General features: G+C 42.8%; 1 protein-coding gene across 4 annotated transcripts in view; it reads right to left on the bottom strand.

Annotated features, from left to right (window-relative positions):
- The window catches only part of CHRDL1 (chordin like 1), a 112,643-nt gene that overhangs the window by 38,986 nt on the left and 54,206 nt on the right, over window positions 1-19,451 (bottom strand). For 2 of the 4 annotated variants that reach the window (XM_014853723.3, XM_044763452.2), the window contains exons 5-6: window positions 3,857-4,002; window positions 2,343-2,436 (exon numbers count right to left, since the gene is read on the bottom strand). In XM_014853723.3, the coding sequence (XP_014709209.2) occupies window positions 2,343-2,436; window positions 3,857-4,002 (240 nt within the window). The remainder of the gene's footprint in view (window positions 1-2,342; window positions 2,437-3,856; window positions 4,003-19,451) is intronic. The other 2 variants (XM_044763453.2, XM_014853729.3) reach the window with 1 other exon arrangement.

The raw sequence follows: 19,451 nt of genomic DNA on the forward strand, positions 1-19,451 counted from the left end.
AATGTATAGTCAGTACCATCTACCACAGGCAATCAATGATTCAAAGGAAGAAAACACAATCATAATATTTTAGTAGCATCTAATTCAAACTATGACTAACTTTCTGGCAATATTTCCAAGCGTGCGTTATTCAAAGAGCACCTATACTCTGTGTCTAGTGCAGTGGGGGGGGGGGGGAGATGAGACACAAATAGTTTCTGCCTTAAATAGCTTATACATTGGTAGGGATGACAAGACATGAGCACAAATAATAAAAGACAAACATGACAAGGTGATAAATGCTACTGGAGAAGCACAGATTAAGTGCTGAGGGGTCCTAGAGCAGAGGGAAGGTTACTCCCAACTTGCAGGATTAAAAGAACACTTCATAGAAGAGGCGGCATTAGGCTGGCTTTTGAAAGATAAGGAGGATTTAGGGGTGGAGAAATTAAGGATGGAGGTGAGAAGGCAGAGAAGAGAGAAAGGCCTTCCAGCTAGTATTTATCAAAACGTGCCTGAGGACTCCCTGTGTTTGAATCTGGGGAAGCTGCATTTGAGCTATGTCTTGAGGAACTGGCAGGATTTCCACAGGCAGAGATGGAGGCAACGGATATTTCAAAAACAGGCAACATTCCCTCCTCTCAACCCTTACTGCACATGTACAGATGTGACCTAAGCAGCCATTTGTCTCCTTTTCCTGCCAGTTCCTTATGATGAAACAGCTGCCACTCATTCACTCCAAATTTGGTTGCCATATGGTTGGAATTAGATGCTTTGACCAATCAGACACTGACATTGGTTACTTTTCTATTGGCTTCCTCAGGTTCCAGACTTTTAATAGGCTCAATTTAAGTGCACTAAACTCAGATGTAAAACGTTCCTTTCAAGCCACCCCCAGTCATCCTCACAATCTTAGGAATGGTTTCTCAAAGCATCAGAATGGACAGTGGGGGTTCGTCTAAATGCATATCCTGGGATCCTACGCCAAAGCCACTGAATCAGAATCTCTGCAGCTGTGGCCCAGGGATCAGAATTTCAACAAGTTCTTCAGGTGATTCTGAAGCACACTAAAGTTCAAGAAGTATTGAGGGGCAAAGGAGAAAGCAAAGCTACAAATGTAAGAGAGCATAAGAACAACGTGAGTGGAAGCTGAGGTGCATGAATGGAAAAATGTGGGCCTATAAAGGCAAGTTGAGGCTTGAACATGGAAGGCCTTCACTGTCAGAGTCAGGGGGTTGACATGTATTTTCCTGGCAACAGGGAGCCGTCCCCTTCAATGGCAATGAAATGGTTAAGAGCCTGGAGTCTGGAGCCAGACTGCCAGGATTCAATTCTTAGCTCCTTGACTCACTAGCTACATGACTTCTGGCAAGGTTCTTAACCTCTCTCTGCCTCAGTTTCATCATCCATAAAATGGGGATAATAATCGTACTCACCACACAGGGTTGTCATGGGATTAAAGTGTTTGGAACTATAAACTGTTTAGAACTGTGACTGGCATATTATAATATGTGAGCATGAAGACTTTTGAGTAGGGGTGCAGCAAGGTTAAGGCTATCTTTTTGGAAGATTAAGCTGGCAGTAATGTATAGGAAGTCAACTACCCATCCCCTACCAGCAAATCCTTTAATTTTTTCCTCTAACTCAGTGGTTCTCTTGGCTGCCCATTGGGATCACCTATCCCCACCTCCCCAGCCGTGGTCTGCACATAAATTTACCAAGGTCATTCCAATATGCACCCATGTTGGGGATTTATGGAAATGAGGATTTGTGTGGTAGCCACTTTTTATGACTCTCACTAGAGTCTCCCATCCAAACGAAGGAGACAAGCTCACTGGGGTAACACAAAACTATACAAAATGATCTTGAGAAGATGACGATTCCATTTTGGATATAATTTGAGAAGATGATGCCTTCCATTTTACTTGTATTGAGTTTGTCACCATCTTACTGTGGGATTTTAAAAAATGCACCTAAATTTGCCCTGCAGTCTTCAAAATGCTCAAAACACTCTGCAAGGCCCATTCTTCCTTTTAAGGCTGTGCATGGAAATGGGCTGTGTTTTATAATACAATAACCTGGGGACAAGCTAGAAGGGGTTAAGGAAGGAGAGATAGATACTCACTTCCACTTAAGATGACTCCCACCCCCTCTCCTCCGCTGCTCTCCAGCATAGTTTCTTTCAGGCAGTGGCCCTTAAAATCAGAGCTTTTATTGTTTCATTTTCCGAATGAAAGCACTGGTAGAAACTATGGCTACCATAGAAAATTCCCTTTCCCAAGAACCCTGTACAGGTATTTTCCTCTCTTCTAAGTCCTGCTCAGGATGGCAGCACCCTGGGTCTTGGGATATGGGACACCTACCTCTGCACACCCGGCAGCAGGAATCCGGAACAGAGACTGGAAATGCACAGGTTAACTTGGGGCAAGTCTTGAGACCACAGTACACATTTCCCTCCTGCCAAGGAGAAACAGAATTAAGGTCAGAAGGATCTGGGATAAGAGTAAAGGCTTAGCTCAGTAACTGAGTTGAGCAGGGGCTTAAAACATGGTGCGTCCTTTCCTGCTGCTCTCCCATAGTCGGTTCTAGGTACTTCCTAAATTTTATCATGTATTGTTTGTTTGATACTTCCTACTTCTCCACGCCAGGGACTAAGTCACAGAAGAGCTGGCAATCCTAGTTGGGCATACTGATCTAAGATGGTACAAAGTAGTCAGTGTGGGGGCTGCCACAGGCCTCCAAACCACCAAATATAGTCTCGCTCCTCTCTTCTCTGTTCATTGTCTCCCTTGGTTCCCACACGCCCCGGCTGGATGTTAGGGATTTATGGGAATGAGGATTTGTGTGGTGGCCACTTTTTATAACTCTCACTAGAGTCTCCCATCCAAACCAAGGAGACAAGCTCACTGGGGTAACACAAAACTGTAAAAAATGATCTGAACTAACAGTTCAATTCAGCACGAGGCAAAGGAGAGGATCACATTTACTTGCTGTTATGGCTGTCTTTGCAGAATCTTCATTCTTTAAAATTCTATGTTCCAAACATTATTCCTTAAACCTGTTCTTAATTCTTAGATGCATATTATTCTGGGGCTAGAAGGGCTCCTGAAAGGTCATTAGGAAGGCAAAGCCACAACCAAATTCTCCCAAACTATCGAGATAGTATATTTTTACTAAAAATCCCTAAAGGAAGAGATTCTGTAACTTCCCTTGGCAATCCAGAATTTAATGCCCCTTACAAGCACAAAAGTTGTTTCTACTTCTAACTTCATTCCCTCACACTTCAGTGTAAACACTCATTTTACTCTCCATTTTCTGGTTCAACCTATTGCAGTCTCCGGACTGTACAATTAGATGAGGATATAATCCATATACTTTATTCCTGAAGTACACACAGTTCTTTTGACAAATAAAGTCACAGGAATAATCATGTTTTGTCGAGACACTTGTCACTGCAGGGCACCAAGAACGAACTGATTAGTAGACTACTTCAGAGATGGGAACTAAGAGACAGCCCATTTTCTTACAAATTGGTTCAGTGACCCTAGATAGTGCCAGTAGCTTTTCCACCCATAGCATTCCCAAGGCTTCGAATAATCGTGTCCTTCAGATGAAGGCTTTGGTGGTATAACTACTGTGAAAAGGAGTGCAGATCAACACCACCAGCTCTTCTTTGCCCAATACTACTGATCTGACCTCTTCAACACAGTTGTTCAGGGCAGATGAAGATCGGGGAGTCCAGATGGGCAGGGAGGCTTATGATTTAGATGCAGTTCACCTTCCACTGAAACATCCGACAGTGTAGGCTCAAACTAAAGGTATAAGTACAGAGGGAGCTCTCTTATTTGGGTAGGGGCATTAAGATGAGGGGTCTTACCGAACAGCTGCACTGGGTGCATTGATTGGGTTGCCGGTTCTGAAACAGCCCTTCGGCCACGAATAGCTCACCATGTTGGTAAGTGGTCCCGTTGTACTCACACGACTTGCTGGTCACCCTATTGTTCGCTTGGGGTAAGGAGTCTTCTGGGACAGGGTGGAGAAAAATCACACCGAGTATTGCCATCATTGCAAAACAGTCAAAGAATTTCAAAGCCCAACAGCAGATGGGGCTGTACCACATATAGGGAATTAAAAGACAGTCCCTAATTCAGTGGCTGATGACTTTAGATAATATTAAGGCAGCCAGACAAGAATAGCAGCTGACATGACCATCCATCCATTCTTTCAGTTGTTAAGCATTTAGTGAGTATCTACTATGTGCCAGGCGCTGTGACAGGCACTAAAGAAAGATCAGAGAAGAAGGACAAGGCCTCTGCCTTGGTGGAGCTAACAGTCCTAGACAAATAAGATATTAACCTGCCTGGAAGGAGGGCGAACTTTCAGAAGAGGAACCATCTATTATAACTATTCAGGTAACTTTACCCCTTTCTATGTTTTATATCGCTTGGTGTGTGCTTATATGCTTATTCCAGCCTCTGGGGTTCTGGAGTCTTTGCTTATTTTTAATCCCTCGATCAAGACTGCCCCTCCCCTCCCGCTCTTTTCCATGTATTGAAGTCCTATCTGATTTTGAAGGCTCAGAAAGAGTCCCATTTCCTCCACGAGGCATTCCTAATAGCTGCAGCCCATGATCTGCACCTCTCAGGGTACCTGATGTCTGAAGCACACAATTTACAATCGAATATTATTGTAACACATATTTGTCAATTTTATTTACCTAGCCAACAATTTACAAAGAGATTTCTCATACATTATTACAATGAAGCCTCATAACAACCCTATAAATTAAGTAAGATCGATTCTTATCTTTATTTTCCATTTGAGAGTAACAAGTACCTGAATTTGAATAACTTATCTAAAGTCACAAAGGTAGTGAATGATGAAAAAGGGAATTTAAATTTGGTCTCTTGACCCTAAATTCCATCTTCTTTCTATCAACCTATGTATACATGCATATGTATTGCTTTTTTAAGACTTGGAATCTGCCTTACACATCTCTTTTCTCCATGGAGTCTAGACTGGGTTGCCATGTAGCAAAAAGTCAATGCACTTAGAGAGTTGACTCTAAGTGAATGGTCTCAAGAAGTCTTCTCATTGGTCTTCTTCAAAGTGCATGCTGCACATGTATACACACACACCCCCCCAAACAACAATGAGCAAGCCCCCAGAGTAAACTAATCACTGATGTACAAATTAACAACAGATACAAGCAGAGCTTTGAAAGTGCCTACTGTGGGATAGTAGAAGAAGAGAAATCAGGGGAGTTGTGTGTTTTATTAGAGCGGAGGCTTAGGGAGTTAGAGCATCCTTTCTTTCCCATCAGTCAAACCTATAATGAAAATGAGTCCAATTTATGGTGGGTAAATTATATCTCGATACAACTGTTTTAGAAAAACAGAATAAAATTATTCTCAGGATATAGGCGAAAATAATAAAGGCTGATAATAATATCCATCACTATCAACATCATCATCATCATCAAACAATAGCTAACACTTATTGAGCTCTAAATAATATGCCAGGCATAATGGTGGGTGCTTTTCCATACATTATCTCATTGGTTCTTACTAATTCTGATGCAGACATTATGATTATACCCATTTCGCTGATGAGGAAACTAAGTCTTAAGAAATTAACTTGCCCAAGGTCACGCAACTTGTAAATGGTAGCACCAGGATCTGAACTGATGTCTGACTGATTCTAGAGTCTTCCCTCCTACCCACTATCAAAGGAGGGTGCCAATCACTTCAAACCTGTAACAAGGAAGGGATCATTTAATTTAAAACCAAAACAAACAGAGTATGAAGGCTGTGTTGTCCCTCTAGAATGTTTTGGTCTAAAATCCCCAGGGGCCAGCCTGGTGGTACAGTGGTTGGGTTCGTGCACTCTGTTTCAGCAGCCCAGGGTTTGCAAGTTTGGATCCCGGGCGTGGACCTAGCACCACTCATCAAGCCATGCTGTGGCAGCATCCCACATAAAATAGAGGAAGATTGGCACAGATGTTAGCTCAGGGACAATCTTCCTCAAGGAAAAAAGGAAGATTGGCAACAGATGTTAGCTCAGGGCCAGTCTGCATCACAAATAAATAAATAATAAAAGAAAAAGAAAGAAAAAATAAAATACCCAGAAACCTGGGGCCAGCCCCATGGCCAAGTGGTTAAGTTTGTGCACTTTACTTCAGCAGCCTGCAGTTCTCTGGTTCTGATACTGGACATGGACCTAGGCACCACTCATCAAGCCATGCTGTGGAGGCATCCCACATAGAAGAACTAGAATGACCTATAACTAGGATATACAACTATGTACTGGGGCTTTGGGGAGAGAGAGAAAGAAAAGAAAAAAAGAGGTAGATTGGCAACAAATGTTAGCTCAGGGCCAGTCTTCCTCACCAAAAAAAAAAAAAAAAACCCCACCTAGGAAACTGATATTGCCCTTTCTCTAGCTTCAGTGATTTTGGTAAGTACCTCAATTCTATATTTTGCCATATAAGTTGATCTAGCTTCAATTTATGAGTAACTCACTCACTATTTATTAAGGACTCCTTATAGAGTAAAAGAGAAGTTCCTTAATTTTGCCTTAAAAAGAAGAAGCCTTAGCTCCTAGAAAGAGTTTAAGTCATACTAACTGACCCTTTGGTCTGGGCTATGAGTCCCTGCTCCTGCCCACAAGTACACACAACCAGACAGCTGCAGCTGTGAGACACGAGTGAAACCCACTGGAGAAAGGTCAGGAGCAGGGCCATTTGCCCCCTGGGCTCTAATTATACCAAATCTCAGTTTTTTGTGGTGAAGGAAAACTAGGATGACCTACAAAATAATATTTGCCATGACTCTTACAGGAGCTGGCAGATCTCTAGAATACCAAAAGAAAAAAAATGTTGGAATTATTTTGCCTTAAAAGAATGTGGATTGATTTTTGAATTCGGCCCTCAACCGAGGGTCCAGTGGTGAAGCAACTGCAGAGTGAGGTTTTCCAGTGGAAGCATGACCTTGAGAGTCTTTCTTGCAATACTCTTTAGAGGAACCTGGCAGGGGAATCTACTAATCCACTCAACAGGAGACGGAGAGAAAACAAAGGAGAGGAAGACAAAACAGAACCAAAGAAAAAGAAACCAGTTATGGTCATGCTTAATACTAGTTTTATGCAATAAAATTACCTTAACATCTTCCCATTTATTTTGATTTCATTCTTCTAACATCCCTAATGGTGTGGTGGGGGGTAGAATTATGAAAATGAGGCTACTGATACCCCAAAAGAATTTGCCCATTTCACACAGCTATTTAATAGGAGAGCCAACTTAGAAATATAGTTTTCCTGCCTTGAAGTTTGTGTACTTTTCACAGAGTGGGTGCTAAAACTTGGGGCCAGAAAGGAAACGAAATCAGTACCTTGAAGAGAAATTTGTGCTCCCATGTTCATGGCAGCATTATTCACAATAGCCAAGATATGGAAACAATCTAAGTGTCCATCGATAGATGAATGGATAAAGAAAATGTGGTGTGTATATATAAATGGAATATTATTCAGCCATAGAAAGAGATCCTGCCATCTACAACAACATGGATGAACCTGGAGGATATTATGTGAGGTGAAATAAGCCAGACACAGAAAGGAAAAAACAGCATGATTTCACGTATATACGGAATCTTAAAAAGTTGAATACATAGAAGCAGAGAGTAGAACTGTGGTTACCAGAGGCAAGGAGGTGAGGGAAATGGGATGCCAGCCAAAGGATACAAAGCTGCAGTTACGTAGGACGAGTAAGTCTAGAGATCTAAAGTACAGCATGGTGCCGACAGTTACTAACTGTACTGAACACTGGAAATTTGCTAAGTGAGTAGATTTTAGGTGCTCTCATCACACAAGAAATGGTAACTAGGTGAGGAGATAAGTAGCTTGACTAGTAATCATTTCAACATGTGTGGGTGTATATATATATATATATATATATATATATATATAAAATCAGCATGTTGTATACCCTAAATATATACAATTTTTATTTAAACAAAGAAATTAAAAAAAAAACTGGGAGTCAGGATCACTGAGTCATAATCTCATATGACTCCCCAAAACCTTACACAAGCCACTTTACCTCTTTGGGCCTCGATTTTTCTATCTAAGAATAGGACATGGGACTTAAATCTTCCCCTGCATCTTTAGAGGGCCAATGCAAGGAACCACAGAAGCAAGGAAAGCCACTTCGTACTCTACCCTCTCCCTTCTCAGATTTTTGAAGGTGGCTGGGCTTCTAACCAACTATCCTTGGAACACATTCAGTGTTCCTGGCTGAAAACTGGCAGAAAATCAGTCCAAAGCAAAGCTGGCTTCAAGGCCTCTCAGGGGAATGCTACAACAGAAATGACCAGGATGCATGGCTTCTAGCCTCTGCTGTCTCCTGTTTCCAGTCAAATCCCATACAGCACTCTGAGGAGGAATGGAGGAAGGACACTGTGGGGTAAGCAGACCAGCACTAAGCCATCTGACTACAGTTGTGCTGGGAAAAGAAACTGTTTCTTCTCCCATGGTGAGGGATGGTCTTATGTCAAACAGAACTATGATTTCTGGGGTGCTCTGAAAACACTCCCTTATCCTAAATATTTCTTACCTCCTTTTCTCTCACTAGTGACTAAACTGCCATCATTAGAAGTCCAAACCCTTTGGGGTAAATGGTTGCCTTTTTGCAATCAGTTTATAATCCCAAAACTTCTGTGAGTGGCTAGACATTGTTACTAACATCTTAGTGTGAATAACTTTGCCAAAGGCTTTTTTTTTCCTCCCTTCAGAGAAACTGGCAAATTTTACCAAGAAGTCTGTGGTCCTATCCCACTTCCTTTGGTTCACCATTCTTTCCCCTCCTGGAACTACCCTTCTTCCCATCCTCTGGAACCCAAAGTCCTCATGCTGGTTGCTCTCTTCTCCACTCTCCCTACCCTCAAATTTCTGTTTTCTCAGTGGAGCGGTTCTTGGCTAGTCAGAAAGGTTGCGTGTATGTCAGGAGACAATCAGCTCCCAGTGTTTATGAGATAAATGCAAACCTCTCCAGAGCTCCCAGGGATAGGTTGCTAATCTCCTCAACTCCAAGCCCTCCCTTCTTTTGCCATGGCTACTGTTACCTGGGTTCCTACCTTACTTTTGATGGCTGAGCCTGATGCTAATGTTTCCAGTCTGGTTCTCTGTCATTCTACTGGTATAGTCCCAGCACATTAGCAGGCCACTTTGGAGGTTGTGGTAGAGAGGACACAAGGAGATGAAGGCAAAAAACTCGAAAGAAGAGGTTAAGGTTATGTTCCCTTTAATTACCTTGAGAGACAGACAGACACACACACACACACACACACACACACCCCCAATAAAACAGAACTGTATAGTCCAAAGGGCTCGGCCCCAGGTCCCAGAAACATGAGGACAGAACACCAAAAGGACTAGGAAAGGAAGCCCTGTGTTGGGTGCTGTTTGTACACAGTGTTTTTCAGCTCTATGTCTCAGTGATGCAAGTGAAAAGAATTGAGCCTGGTCTCTGGGGTCTGTAAACAGTAGGTGTAAATCTCAGCTTTGGCCTGTCTTTGCTCTGTGACCTTGGGAAGGCTACCTAATCTCTTTGTACTTCGGTTTCTTCATCTTCAAAATGAGTATGCCATCTACCTTACATGGCTGTGAGGTTTAGAAATAATTAATTTTAAAAAGCCCAAAAGTATCTGGTATATAACAAAGTCCACAATAAATGGTAAATAATGTTGGTCTAGAAAGAAGGCACATAGGAGAAAGCTATAAATGTGAAGAACAGAAGGGATTTTCCTTGTTTCCATGGATGACTGGATAATTAATTAAGAAGCATTTAGGGCCGACCCCGTGGCCGAGTGGTTGAGTTCGCGTGCTCTACTGCAGGCGGCCCAGTGTTTCGTCGGTTCGAATCCTGGGCACGGACATGGCGCCGCTCATCAAGTCACGCTGAGGCGGCATCTCACATGCCACAGCTGGAGGGACCCACAACTAAGAATATACAACTATGTACCGGGGAGCTTTGGGGAGAAAAAGGAAAAAAATAAAATCTTTAAAAGCATTTACTTTGTTCTTTTGTGTATGGTAGGTGCTGTGGGATAAAGACAGTTAAGGCACTGTTGCTCTCTTGTTTCCTTTTTTATTCAACAAACACTTATGGAAGTCTTTGACTACACCTGGCACTAACAGGTCCTTGACTATACCTTGACAATAGCTGGTACCATGCTAGGTTAGAGCTACAAAGGTAAATAAGACATGTCCTGGACTTCAAGGAGAATCCTGCTATCATTGGAGGGGCTGGCACAAGAAGGTGTTAAATGATAACATATTTAAATAACACATAAAGGTTAAGAATGGAAGAGAGGTTAAATTATCACAAATTGCCCAACTATGTCAAGCAGGAAGGAGTACCAACTGTATCATGAAGATTCAGATTAGAAACTAGAAAGTATTCCTGGCTGAAAGGATTATTAGAACTGAAATCACAGGCCAACCAGCCACGTGGGGCAGCCATTTTCAAATTGTGTTCCAGGCTGCTTTGGGATTCTTCAGAAGTGTCAGAGGGACATGAGCCCCTTCCTCACTTCCACTTCACAGAACAGCTCCAATTTTATCAATGCATGTGTTTTTATGATTTTTATGATTTCATTCTAAGAAAGGGCTTTGCTGCTAAAAGACACTGTAAAAACAACTAACATAGAACCTCTTCAGAGATTTGTTACTTTTGGATTAAAATTCTATTTGCCCCTAATATATAAAGAGCTCCTAGAAATTGATAAGAAAAAGACTAATAACCCAACAGTAAAAAACAGGCAAAGAATATAAACAGAGAGTTGACAGAAATGGAACTACAAGAGGCTCTTAGACATTTAAGAAAATATATTCAACCTCACTCATAAGAGAAATGTCAATAACTGCACCAAGACACCATTTTTCTTATCAGATTTGAAAAAACCCAAAAGTTTGATTAATATACTCTCTTGGCAAGCCTGTGAGAACTGATACAAAAACTACAGAGGGTAATTTATCAATATCTATCAACTTAAAAATATACGCATTTTTGACACAGCAATCTTACTTTTTAAGAATTCATTCTACACATACACTTGCACATGTGTGAAACATACATAAAAGTTATTCATTGCAGCAATGTTTGTAATGGCAAAAGATTGGGAACAACTTCTATGTCCATCTATAGCTATCTGGTTAAATATGTGATGGCTCACTGATATAATGAAATATTATGAAGTTGTATGAAAGAATGAGTAAGCTCTCTATGCGCCAATATGGAAAGATAAATTATGAAATGAAGAAAATCACAACATGCAAAATGATATGCATGGCATGCTACTTTTATGTAAAAGAGAGTATATCTTTAAAAGAGTACATATTCATATTTGCTTATATTTTCATAAAGAAAATCTAGAAAGATACATAAGAAAGTACTGAAAGTTATAGGGGGAACTCTGTTTTGGGGGGAAGGTAAGAATTAGATGGATGTGGGATGAGGTGAACTAGACATTTACTTCATACCTTTATATATGTAAATACATATAATCATATATACATATAAGCACTCGTGTTCTTTTTTTTTTGCTGAGGAAGATTGGCTCTGAGCTAACATCTGTTGCCAATCTTCCTCTTTTTGCTTGAGGAAGATTCTTGCTGAGCTAACATCTGTACCAATCTTCCTCTATTTTGTATGTGGGATGCCACCACAGCACAGCTTGATCAGTGGTGTGTAGGTCTGCGCCCCGAATACGAACCTGCAAACCCTGGGCCACAGAAGTGGAGCACTCAAACTTAACCATTATGCCACTGGGCCAGCCACTGCACTCATATTCTTGAATGATACAAATTTCTCATTCAAAAACTAAATTGGAAGAGTATGTTTGAAAAAATCCTACTTGAAGGCCAGTGGCCAGACTAGGTGATCATTTTGAGTTCCTTCAAACCATAGCAAATCGATCCTACAAAGCTGGGCATAGAAACCCAGCACTACTCCTGCTAATGGGACAGACCCTAGCTAGGATTCTGTGCTCCTAGTTGACTAGAAGGAGATGGTTCTCTCCTACTGACACTATTCAGCACCTCTGTTTGGGGACAGTGGGGGCTGTTACGTTACTTTCTTAAACAAATTGTTTTAAAGTGCATAAATTTCAGCTGGTTTTTAGGCCTTGGCCCAGATGGAAAGAAAGCAGACAAATAAGGGGGCTGGTGGGAAAGTAACTGTGGCCCTCGGAGGAGCCGTGCTACAATGAAGGGAGGGGCAGCTTGGCAGTGCATCTTGGTCAGGCCAGGTCAGAGCATACAGCAAAGATGCGGTACATCTTGCAGGATGAATGCATCCGAAACAGTGGCTCCCTTCCAAAAGGGGAACAGTGCTCACCCTCCGAGGCCATGTGGGTTCAAATGAGTTTTCCCTCGGGATGCTCACTGAAATCAAAGGTACTGCTTCAAATGGGTCCATCAGCTAAACTAGTGATGCCTATCATTTAGATTTCTTCCTTTCAGTGCTACAACCAACCACCATCACTTCCTTTTGCCCTGGGCCTCTCAAAGTGATGACTTAGCTAGACCAGCTTTCCTTGGGCAGAAACTTATGATTTCCAGATCTTTCCCAAACTCTCCTCCTCCATAGAAACTTAACTCTTCTGTGGCCCATCACATTGAGGTCCTGCTAGCGGGGCTTAGCACTCATCTCATTAACAAATTGATACCAAGGTGCCAATGGAAGACAATGTTTGAAAACAGGTTCTTTTTCTAGATAATTAAATTGTAACATGTATACAGCCTATCCATAATGAGGCTGTACAGCGTAGGGCAAGGATTCTGAAACTTTCCAGAACTTAGTTCTTCATGGGGCAGCTAACTGAAAATACAGCCTCCAAGATCCATCTACTGGGAAAAAAGGGCTTATTTCAGGGTGTCCAAATTGGGCCCAAATTCCAGCTCCACTGATAATTAGTTACCACTTATTAGCTGAGAGAATCACTTAACGTTTCTGAGTCTCAGTTCCCCCATCTATACAATGGGGCTGATAATAGTACCTACCTCATAGGTTATTTTAAGGATTAACTGAGACAATACACATAACGTGTACTGGGTGCATATTAATCCTCAGTAAATCCTGTTGTTGTATTACTATTAGCTAGAAACAATAGGATTTCTGGAAGGCAGAAAGCAAGCTGGTAAAGGAAGAGAGGTGGGGCAGCCCAGTCCTTATAGTGCCTGCCATAGACTGAATGTTGAGGTCCCCTCTCCCAAAATCATATGTTGAAACCTAATCCCCAATGTGATGGTACTTTGAGGTAGGGCCTTTGGGAGGTGATTAGGTCATGACGGCAGAACCCTCATGAACGGGATTAGTGCCCTTATCAGAAGAGACAGGAGAGAGTTGATCTCTGCTCTCAACATGTGAGGACATAGCATGAAGTGGCTGTCTACAAGCCAGGACGTGGTCTCTCCCCAGACACTAGATCTGCGGGCACCTTGATCTTGGACTTCCCAGTCTCCAGAACTTCGAGAAATAAATGTTTGTTACTTAAGCCACTCAGTCTATGGTATTTTTGTTATAGCATCCTAAACTGGCTAAGAAAACTGTCTTTCACTGCTCTGCAGAACTTCTCAAAAATTCCCTGATTCTGAGTGAAGACTAGAGTCACTTCTGAGCCATCACATTCACTCAGAATCCTTTTATGCCTCAGCTCTCAGCTGACACCATCTGCCCCATCCCCCCATCTCAGGGGGGAGCCCACCAGGTGTGATTTCTTTAGCCAAAGATCTGAGTCTGTCCAGAGCCATATACCAAACCCGTAATCTCCTCGGATTTCCTGAGGGCCCAGACAGGTGGCTTTACGGGTCAGAAGGGTCATGAGTGTATTTGTGATTATGAGTAGTCCTAAAGGGCAAAGAATAAAATCTGAACTCAGCCAACTCTCCCACTGCATTTTAGCCACTATTTCCAGCCTCCTCTCCTGCTGCCTGTTTTCCAGAGCTACTAAACAAAAGTAATTGCTTATTGGTTTGAGTTTCATCTTTGTTTTGGGTCAGTATCTGAGCTGCTCTTCGTATTTTTTTTTTCAGTCTAGCCTCTCCACTTCCCCCTTCACCCATTTTCCTTCCCCTCACCCTTCATGGCCCAACTCCAGTCTCACCTCTTCCAGGAAGCCTTGTCTAGCTACTTCCGCACTCAAAGTCTCTTTGGTGGAAGGGAAAACGACTGGTAGTGCAGACTGCTCCTGCTACGGTAAAGATTCCAAAAGTGGCAAGTTTGCTCTGTCCCTAAACTCTCTTCCTCTCTGCTTTGCCAGAGCGCCTGACATGGCCCCAGGTTCAAGCATTAGTTAGAGAGGGGCCCTGCCTTCCCCCGAATTTAATAAGTTCACAGTAATGAGTACCAAAGACTGGAACAGTCCCCAGTAAAGAGTAAGGCCTTGCGAGGGACAAGAAAACACAGTGAGATACCACTTCACACCCACTAGGATGACTATAAGAATAAAGACAATAATAACAAGTATTGGTGAGGATGGGGAGAAAATAGAACCTTCACACACTGCTGGTGGGAAAGTAAAAACGTAAAATGATACAGCTGCTTTGGAAAACAGTTTGGCAATTCCTCAAAACGTTAAACACAGAGTTACCATATGAACCAGTAATTCCTCTCCTTGGTATATACCCAAGAGAAATGAAAGCAGGGACTCCAACAGATACTTGTACACGAATGTTAACAGCAATATTAGTGACAATAGTCAAAAGGTAAAAACAACCCAGTGCCCATTAATGGATGAACGGATAATCAAAATGTGGTATATCCATACAATGCAATATAATTGTCATAAGGGATGAACCCTGAAAACATGCTACGTGAAAGAACCAGACACAAAAGGCCACGTACTGCATGATTCCACATTTATGAAATATCCACAATAGGCAAATTCATAGAGACAGAAAGTAGATCAGTGGATGTGAGGAGCCAGGGGGAAGGGAAAATGGGGAGTGACTGCCAGTGGGTATGGGGCTTCTTTTTGGGGCGATGAAAACATTCTGGAATTAGATAGTGGCGATGGTTACAATACCTTGTAAATACACTAAAACCAAATTAACTGTATTCCTTAAAAGGATAAATAGTATGTGAATTATATCTCTATAAAGCTGTTACCAAAAATACTAAACTGCTAAACATCTTGCAATGCAGACACAAAGGCTGAGTATCAGAGTAGGGCAGGTCTGGACAAAGCGAAGGGGCTTTGTACCCTGGTGACGGGGAGGCAGGTAAAGAAGGGAAAGGTAAATGAACAAGAAAGGGAGAACCACAAAAGGGTCAGGGGGTCAATCCCAAGTCATAATTTTGTCCAGTGCCGCTTGGCCCTGCCATGGGCTACCCGCCTTGGGAGATGTGGAGGGTCTGCCAGACAGCTGAGCTAAAGGAGGGGAGAGAGGGGACAGGATTTTCCTGCTTGGAATCTTCAAGGAGACTCTGTGTGGGCTCATACCTTCCATACAACCAGTGGCCTCCCTACTCCCACCCCTTGCCCAACCCCCAGTGGGGTCCCAGGCCGGGAAATTCTTGCAGCAGATTTAGCAGATCACTCTGCAGCTAAACAGACAGACACAACACTCTGTCCCAGCCAAGAAGGTGCCGAGTGAGAGGAAACAGTCATCTGCCGGTCCAGCTGGAGAGAAGAGAGTGGAAGAGGGCGCTGAAAGCTCACACCCCGGGGTAATCCCAGTTCTTCCCCTCCTCAGCCGGAACCCATCTGCGGGCTGTTTTTCATCCCACTTCCGTTAATGTTTCAGCTGCTGTCAGTCAGTAGCTGACCCTGCCTGAGTATGCCTTCTTGTCAGACAGATGCTGTGAAGGATGGCTTGAGGAGAGGATTTGTGTAAGAGGAGAACATGGCTCTATGAAGCAAGGGGCGCTGGCAGACTGGGCACGGGATTTCGGGGGGCAGGGAAGCAGATGTATCCTTGGCTGGGTTGTGCCACTGACTTGCTGTGTGATGGGACTGCTGTCACTTTGCATCTCTGGGCCTCAGTTTCTAAAGAACTTCCTGCATCTGTGAGTACGTGTGTTATTTGCTGGGGGTAATCATTTCACTTGCTCCTACTTCACAGGGACATAGAAAGAACAAACAGGATTATATTTTTGAAAAGGTTCAGGGAGAAAAAGAGCTGTATGCAACACAGGCAATTGATTATGATTATCTCCAGCTTACCAAGTGCATTCCATCTGAAGGCAAAAAGAGATTTATAATTGAGTCTGCTCCAGCGGTCCGGTATCCAGAGCATACTACACCCCTGAAAGGTTCTGCCAACTCAGAAAAGGCCCCTCAGCTTGTGATTTGCTGCCTTTCAGATAGCAATTCTAGCCTTGCAGTGTCAGTCACCTGCCTGTGGGCGAGCATCTGGAGCTGAAGCCCTATGTATGGAGGAGCATCACAGCACAGCTAGGGTAATGAAGCGCATCTCAACGATGCATCCCCTTGGCTAAACAACACTCTACTTCAGACCAGCTGGTTCCTGCCCCCACTATGCTCCTTGCCAACTCTGCCCTAACTAATGCTAGACCCAACTGCAGACTCCCCTTTGCTTACCCATACCCTACCCAGCCCTCACCATCTATCAAATACACTCTGATTTCCTGCAGCAACTATAATGGTCTGACTGTACCCTACAGTCTAGCACCTGATAACAAGTGTACTGCCTGCTAAGTGATCAGTAAGAGCAAAGGAGGCAGGGCTTATGTCTTGATTTCTCTATCTCCTCCTGGCTCTAGCACTGGAATGGAGGAACAATCATTGAAATAGTGATATATGCTTGAACGTTGAGAGTCTATTATTAATTTCAAGATATAAATGTGAATATCCAAGGGTGAAGTGTTTTTTTTTTTTTGAGGAAGATTAGCCCTGACCTAACATCTGCTGCTAATCCTTTTTTTTTTTTTTTGGCTGAGGAAGACTGGCCCAGAGCTAACATCCATGCCCATCTTCCTCTACTTTATCTGTAGGACGCCTACCACAGCATGGCTTGACAAGCAGTGTGTAGGTCTGCACCCGGGATCTGAACTGGCAATCCCCGGGCCGTGGAACGTGCAAACTTAACTGCTGTGCCACCGGGCTGGCCCCAAATTGGTTCTTGATTTAAGTCCTAGAGAGCTGGAGAAAAATCAAGTATGACTTTTGAAGTGATTCTGAAGTGACTTAGAGAAATTTGAGTGTATGAGTGTACATGCATTTTTCTGGGAAGAGGGTCTGCAGGTTTTATCAGATTCTCAAAGTATTCCATGACCCAAAAGAGGTGTCCCTACTATTTTAATACAAAGCGAGGGTCCTGTGGGTTTCCCCTCAGCAGCACCGGATCTCTGCAGGCAACTCAGTCCAGTTTCCAGGGCTCTAGGGCTATGCATGCTCATTTTCAGCTTTCTGTGTGCTGAGAGCACGTACTGGTGAAAGCTTCCCATAATCCAATCTTTAGAGGGAACTTCTACGTTCTTTCCTGTCAAAATGTCTTCTTCCACTTTACTGAACAGCTTTATCATCAGCTCCATTATTCAGCTCATGGACCATTTCAATCTCATTACATAAGCCTTCTAGAGTTTCCCATGTATATTTCCAAAAGCAAACTGGAAATAGCCTTCTCTCCTGACAGACGAAAATGAGGACCAGAGCTGCCAAGGCGACACCATTATTTAGTGTCGAAGCAAGGATTCAAACTTAGGTCTCTTAATTTTTGCCTAGAGCCACAGAACATGAGGGCTAGGGAAGCCCACTAAAATCAAGTCCTACAATTGAGGAAGAAGACAAAACACAAAGTCCTCTGTTGTCAGGGGCCAATTCCCAAATCTCAGGTCTTCATCTGAACTTAGACTACATAGCCCAACGAAAAGAACCTCTTCTGCAGTGGATCTGATAAGTTTGTCTTATTCTTTCACTACTATACTATGGGCTTTTAAAATTTCTAATTACCGAACACTGTAATAAATGGACTTGTAGTTGAAATGAAAATGTTAAAGCAACTATTCCACATGTCACCTAATTATTAATGACAGGTTTTGTTGTAACATGTGTCACTCACTGCCTTCCTCTTCTCCCTAAATAAATTAAGAATGAGTTCTACTATTACTTGGTTAGTTCTAATCCTTTGGGAACCAGGCTTTATTTTTGAAGGTCAATGACCCTTTGAAATGGACAAATTAGTCACTACCCTCAAGCAGCATTTACAGAAACAATGCGAGGCATCTGGCCGAGACAGTGCGGAGGGCAGTCAAGCATTCCTTTGTATTGCCTACACCAGCATTTCCCAAGTCTGCTCTGCAGAGCACTACTAGTCCACAAGATGCTCTGTGAAAACAAAATGCTGTGCTGCAAATAAAGTTGGGAAAAGATCCATATTCTATGCTCACAATAGCCCTTTCAGTGTGTTAAAGGATCGCAGAAGTCCCATAGTAAAGAAATCTGCTTAACTACAACCCAGCATTTTCTCTGACTGACTTTACTGAACCACCAGACGTCTTTTTCATCTATGTAACAGCTATGAACATCCCAGGAACACCCTTTGGGAAGTACTGCCCTGCACCTCATCTAATAACTAGATGTTTTAATGATCTTGATATTTGCCATCTCATGGACACTATAAACTACTGAATTCAGGACCCTGCTCCCACCCTCAGTCACTCAACCTTCAGCTACAATCTAACATGTTTCCTCTAGGCAGCTGCATAGCATCTCTTGCATCTTTTCCTTTCTTTTTTTCTTTCATTAGCAAGCCCTGTAAACCAAGAGAAAAATGCCCCCTGTGAAATACTGTATAGTGCTATTAACTTGAACCATACAGTTTGGCACATGGAACAACAACCCAGTGACATCAGACACTGGGGCTACAAAGAAGTCAAGCCCTGGAGTTTGGATTTTTTCTGTATATGATGAGAAGCCAGTGAAGTGACTTCAACAGTGAAGTTATTTGATGAGATTTACATTTCTGAAAGACTGTTCTGAGATGACCGGACAAGAGGCCATGAGGTTGGAGGTAGGACCCGTTAGGAGGCTAGTGAAAAAACCTAGGGCTATCACATTACATACTTTTAAAGGAAGAAAAGAGGTATTCAGTACTTGAGGGTTAATTGAGAAAACTTATCCCCAAACACGCTTTCTGTTGTGTTTGGAAAAGTGTTAGCAGCAGGTTTCAGAAAGTGGTCCCTGGAGGCCATTGGCAGAGGCTGCCATTGGCAGAGGCTGCGGGGAAGGCAGTGGCAGATGAAGCGCTCCAGGCTGCTGGAGCAGTCAGAGCTGTGAGGAAAAGGCAGTCCACCTTTTCCTGGAGACCAAAGGAGGCAGTTCATCTGCCATGTCACAGAATTACTAGAGGAAAAGAGAAAGTATCATGTTTCTCCTCCTAGGAAATCCTTTAAGATCTGAAGCCAAAGTCCCTGCTGGGCAAAGAGTAACATAGGTAAGAGGATACAATACAGA

Source organism: Equus asinus, chromosome X (genome assembly GCF_041296235.1).
Source record: "Equus asinus isolate D_3611 breed Donkey chromosome X, EquAss-T2T_v2, whole genome shotgun sequence".
Lineage (NCBI taxonomy): Eukaryota > Metazoa > Chordata > Mammalia > Perissodactyla > Equidae > Equus > Equus asinus.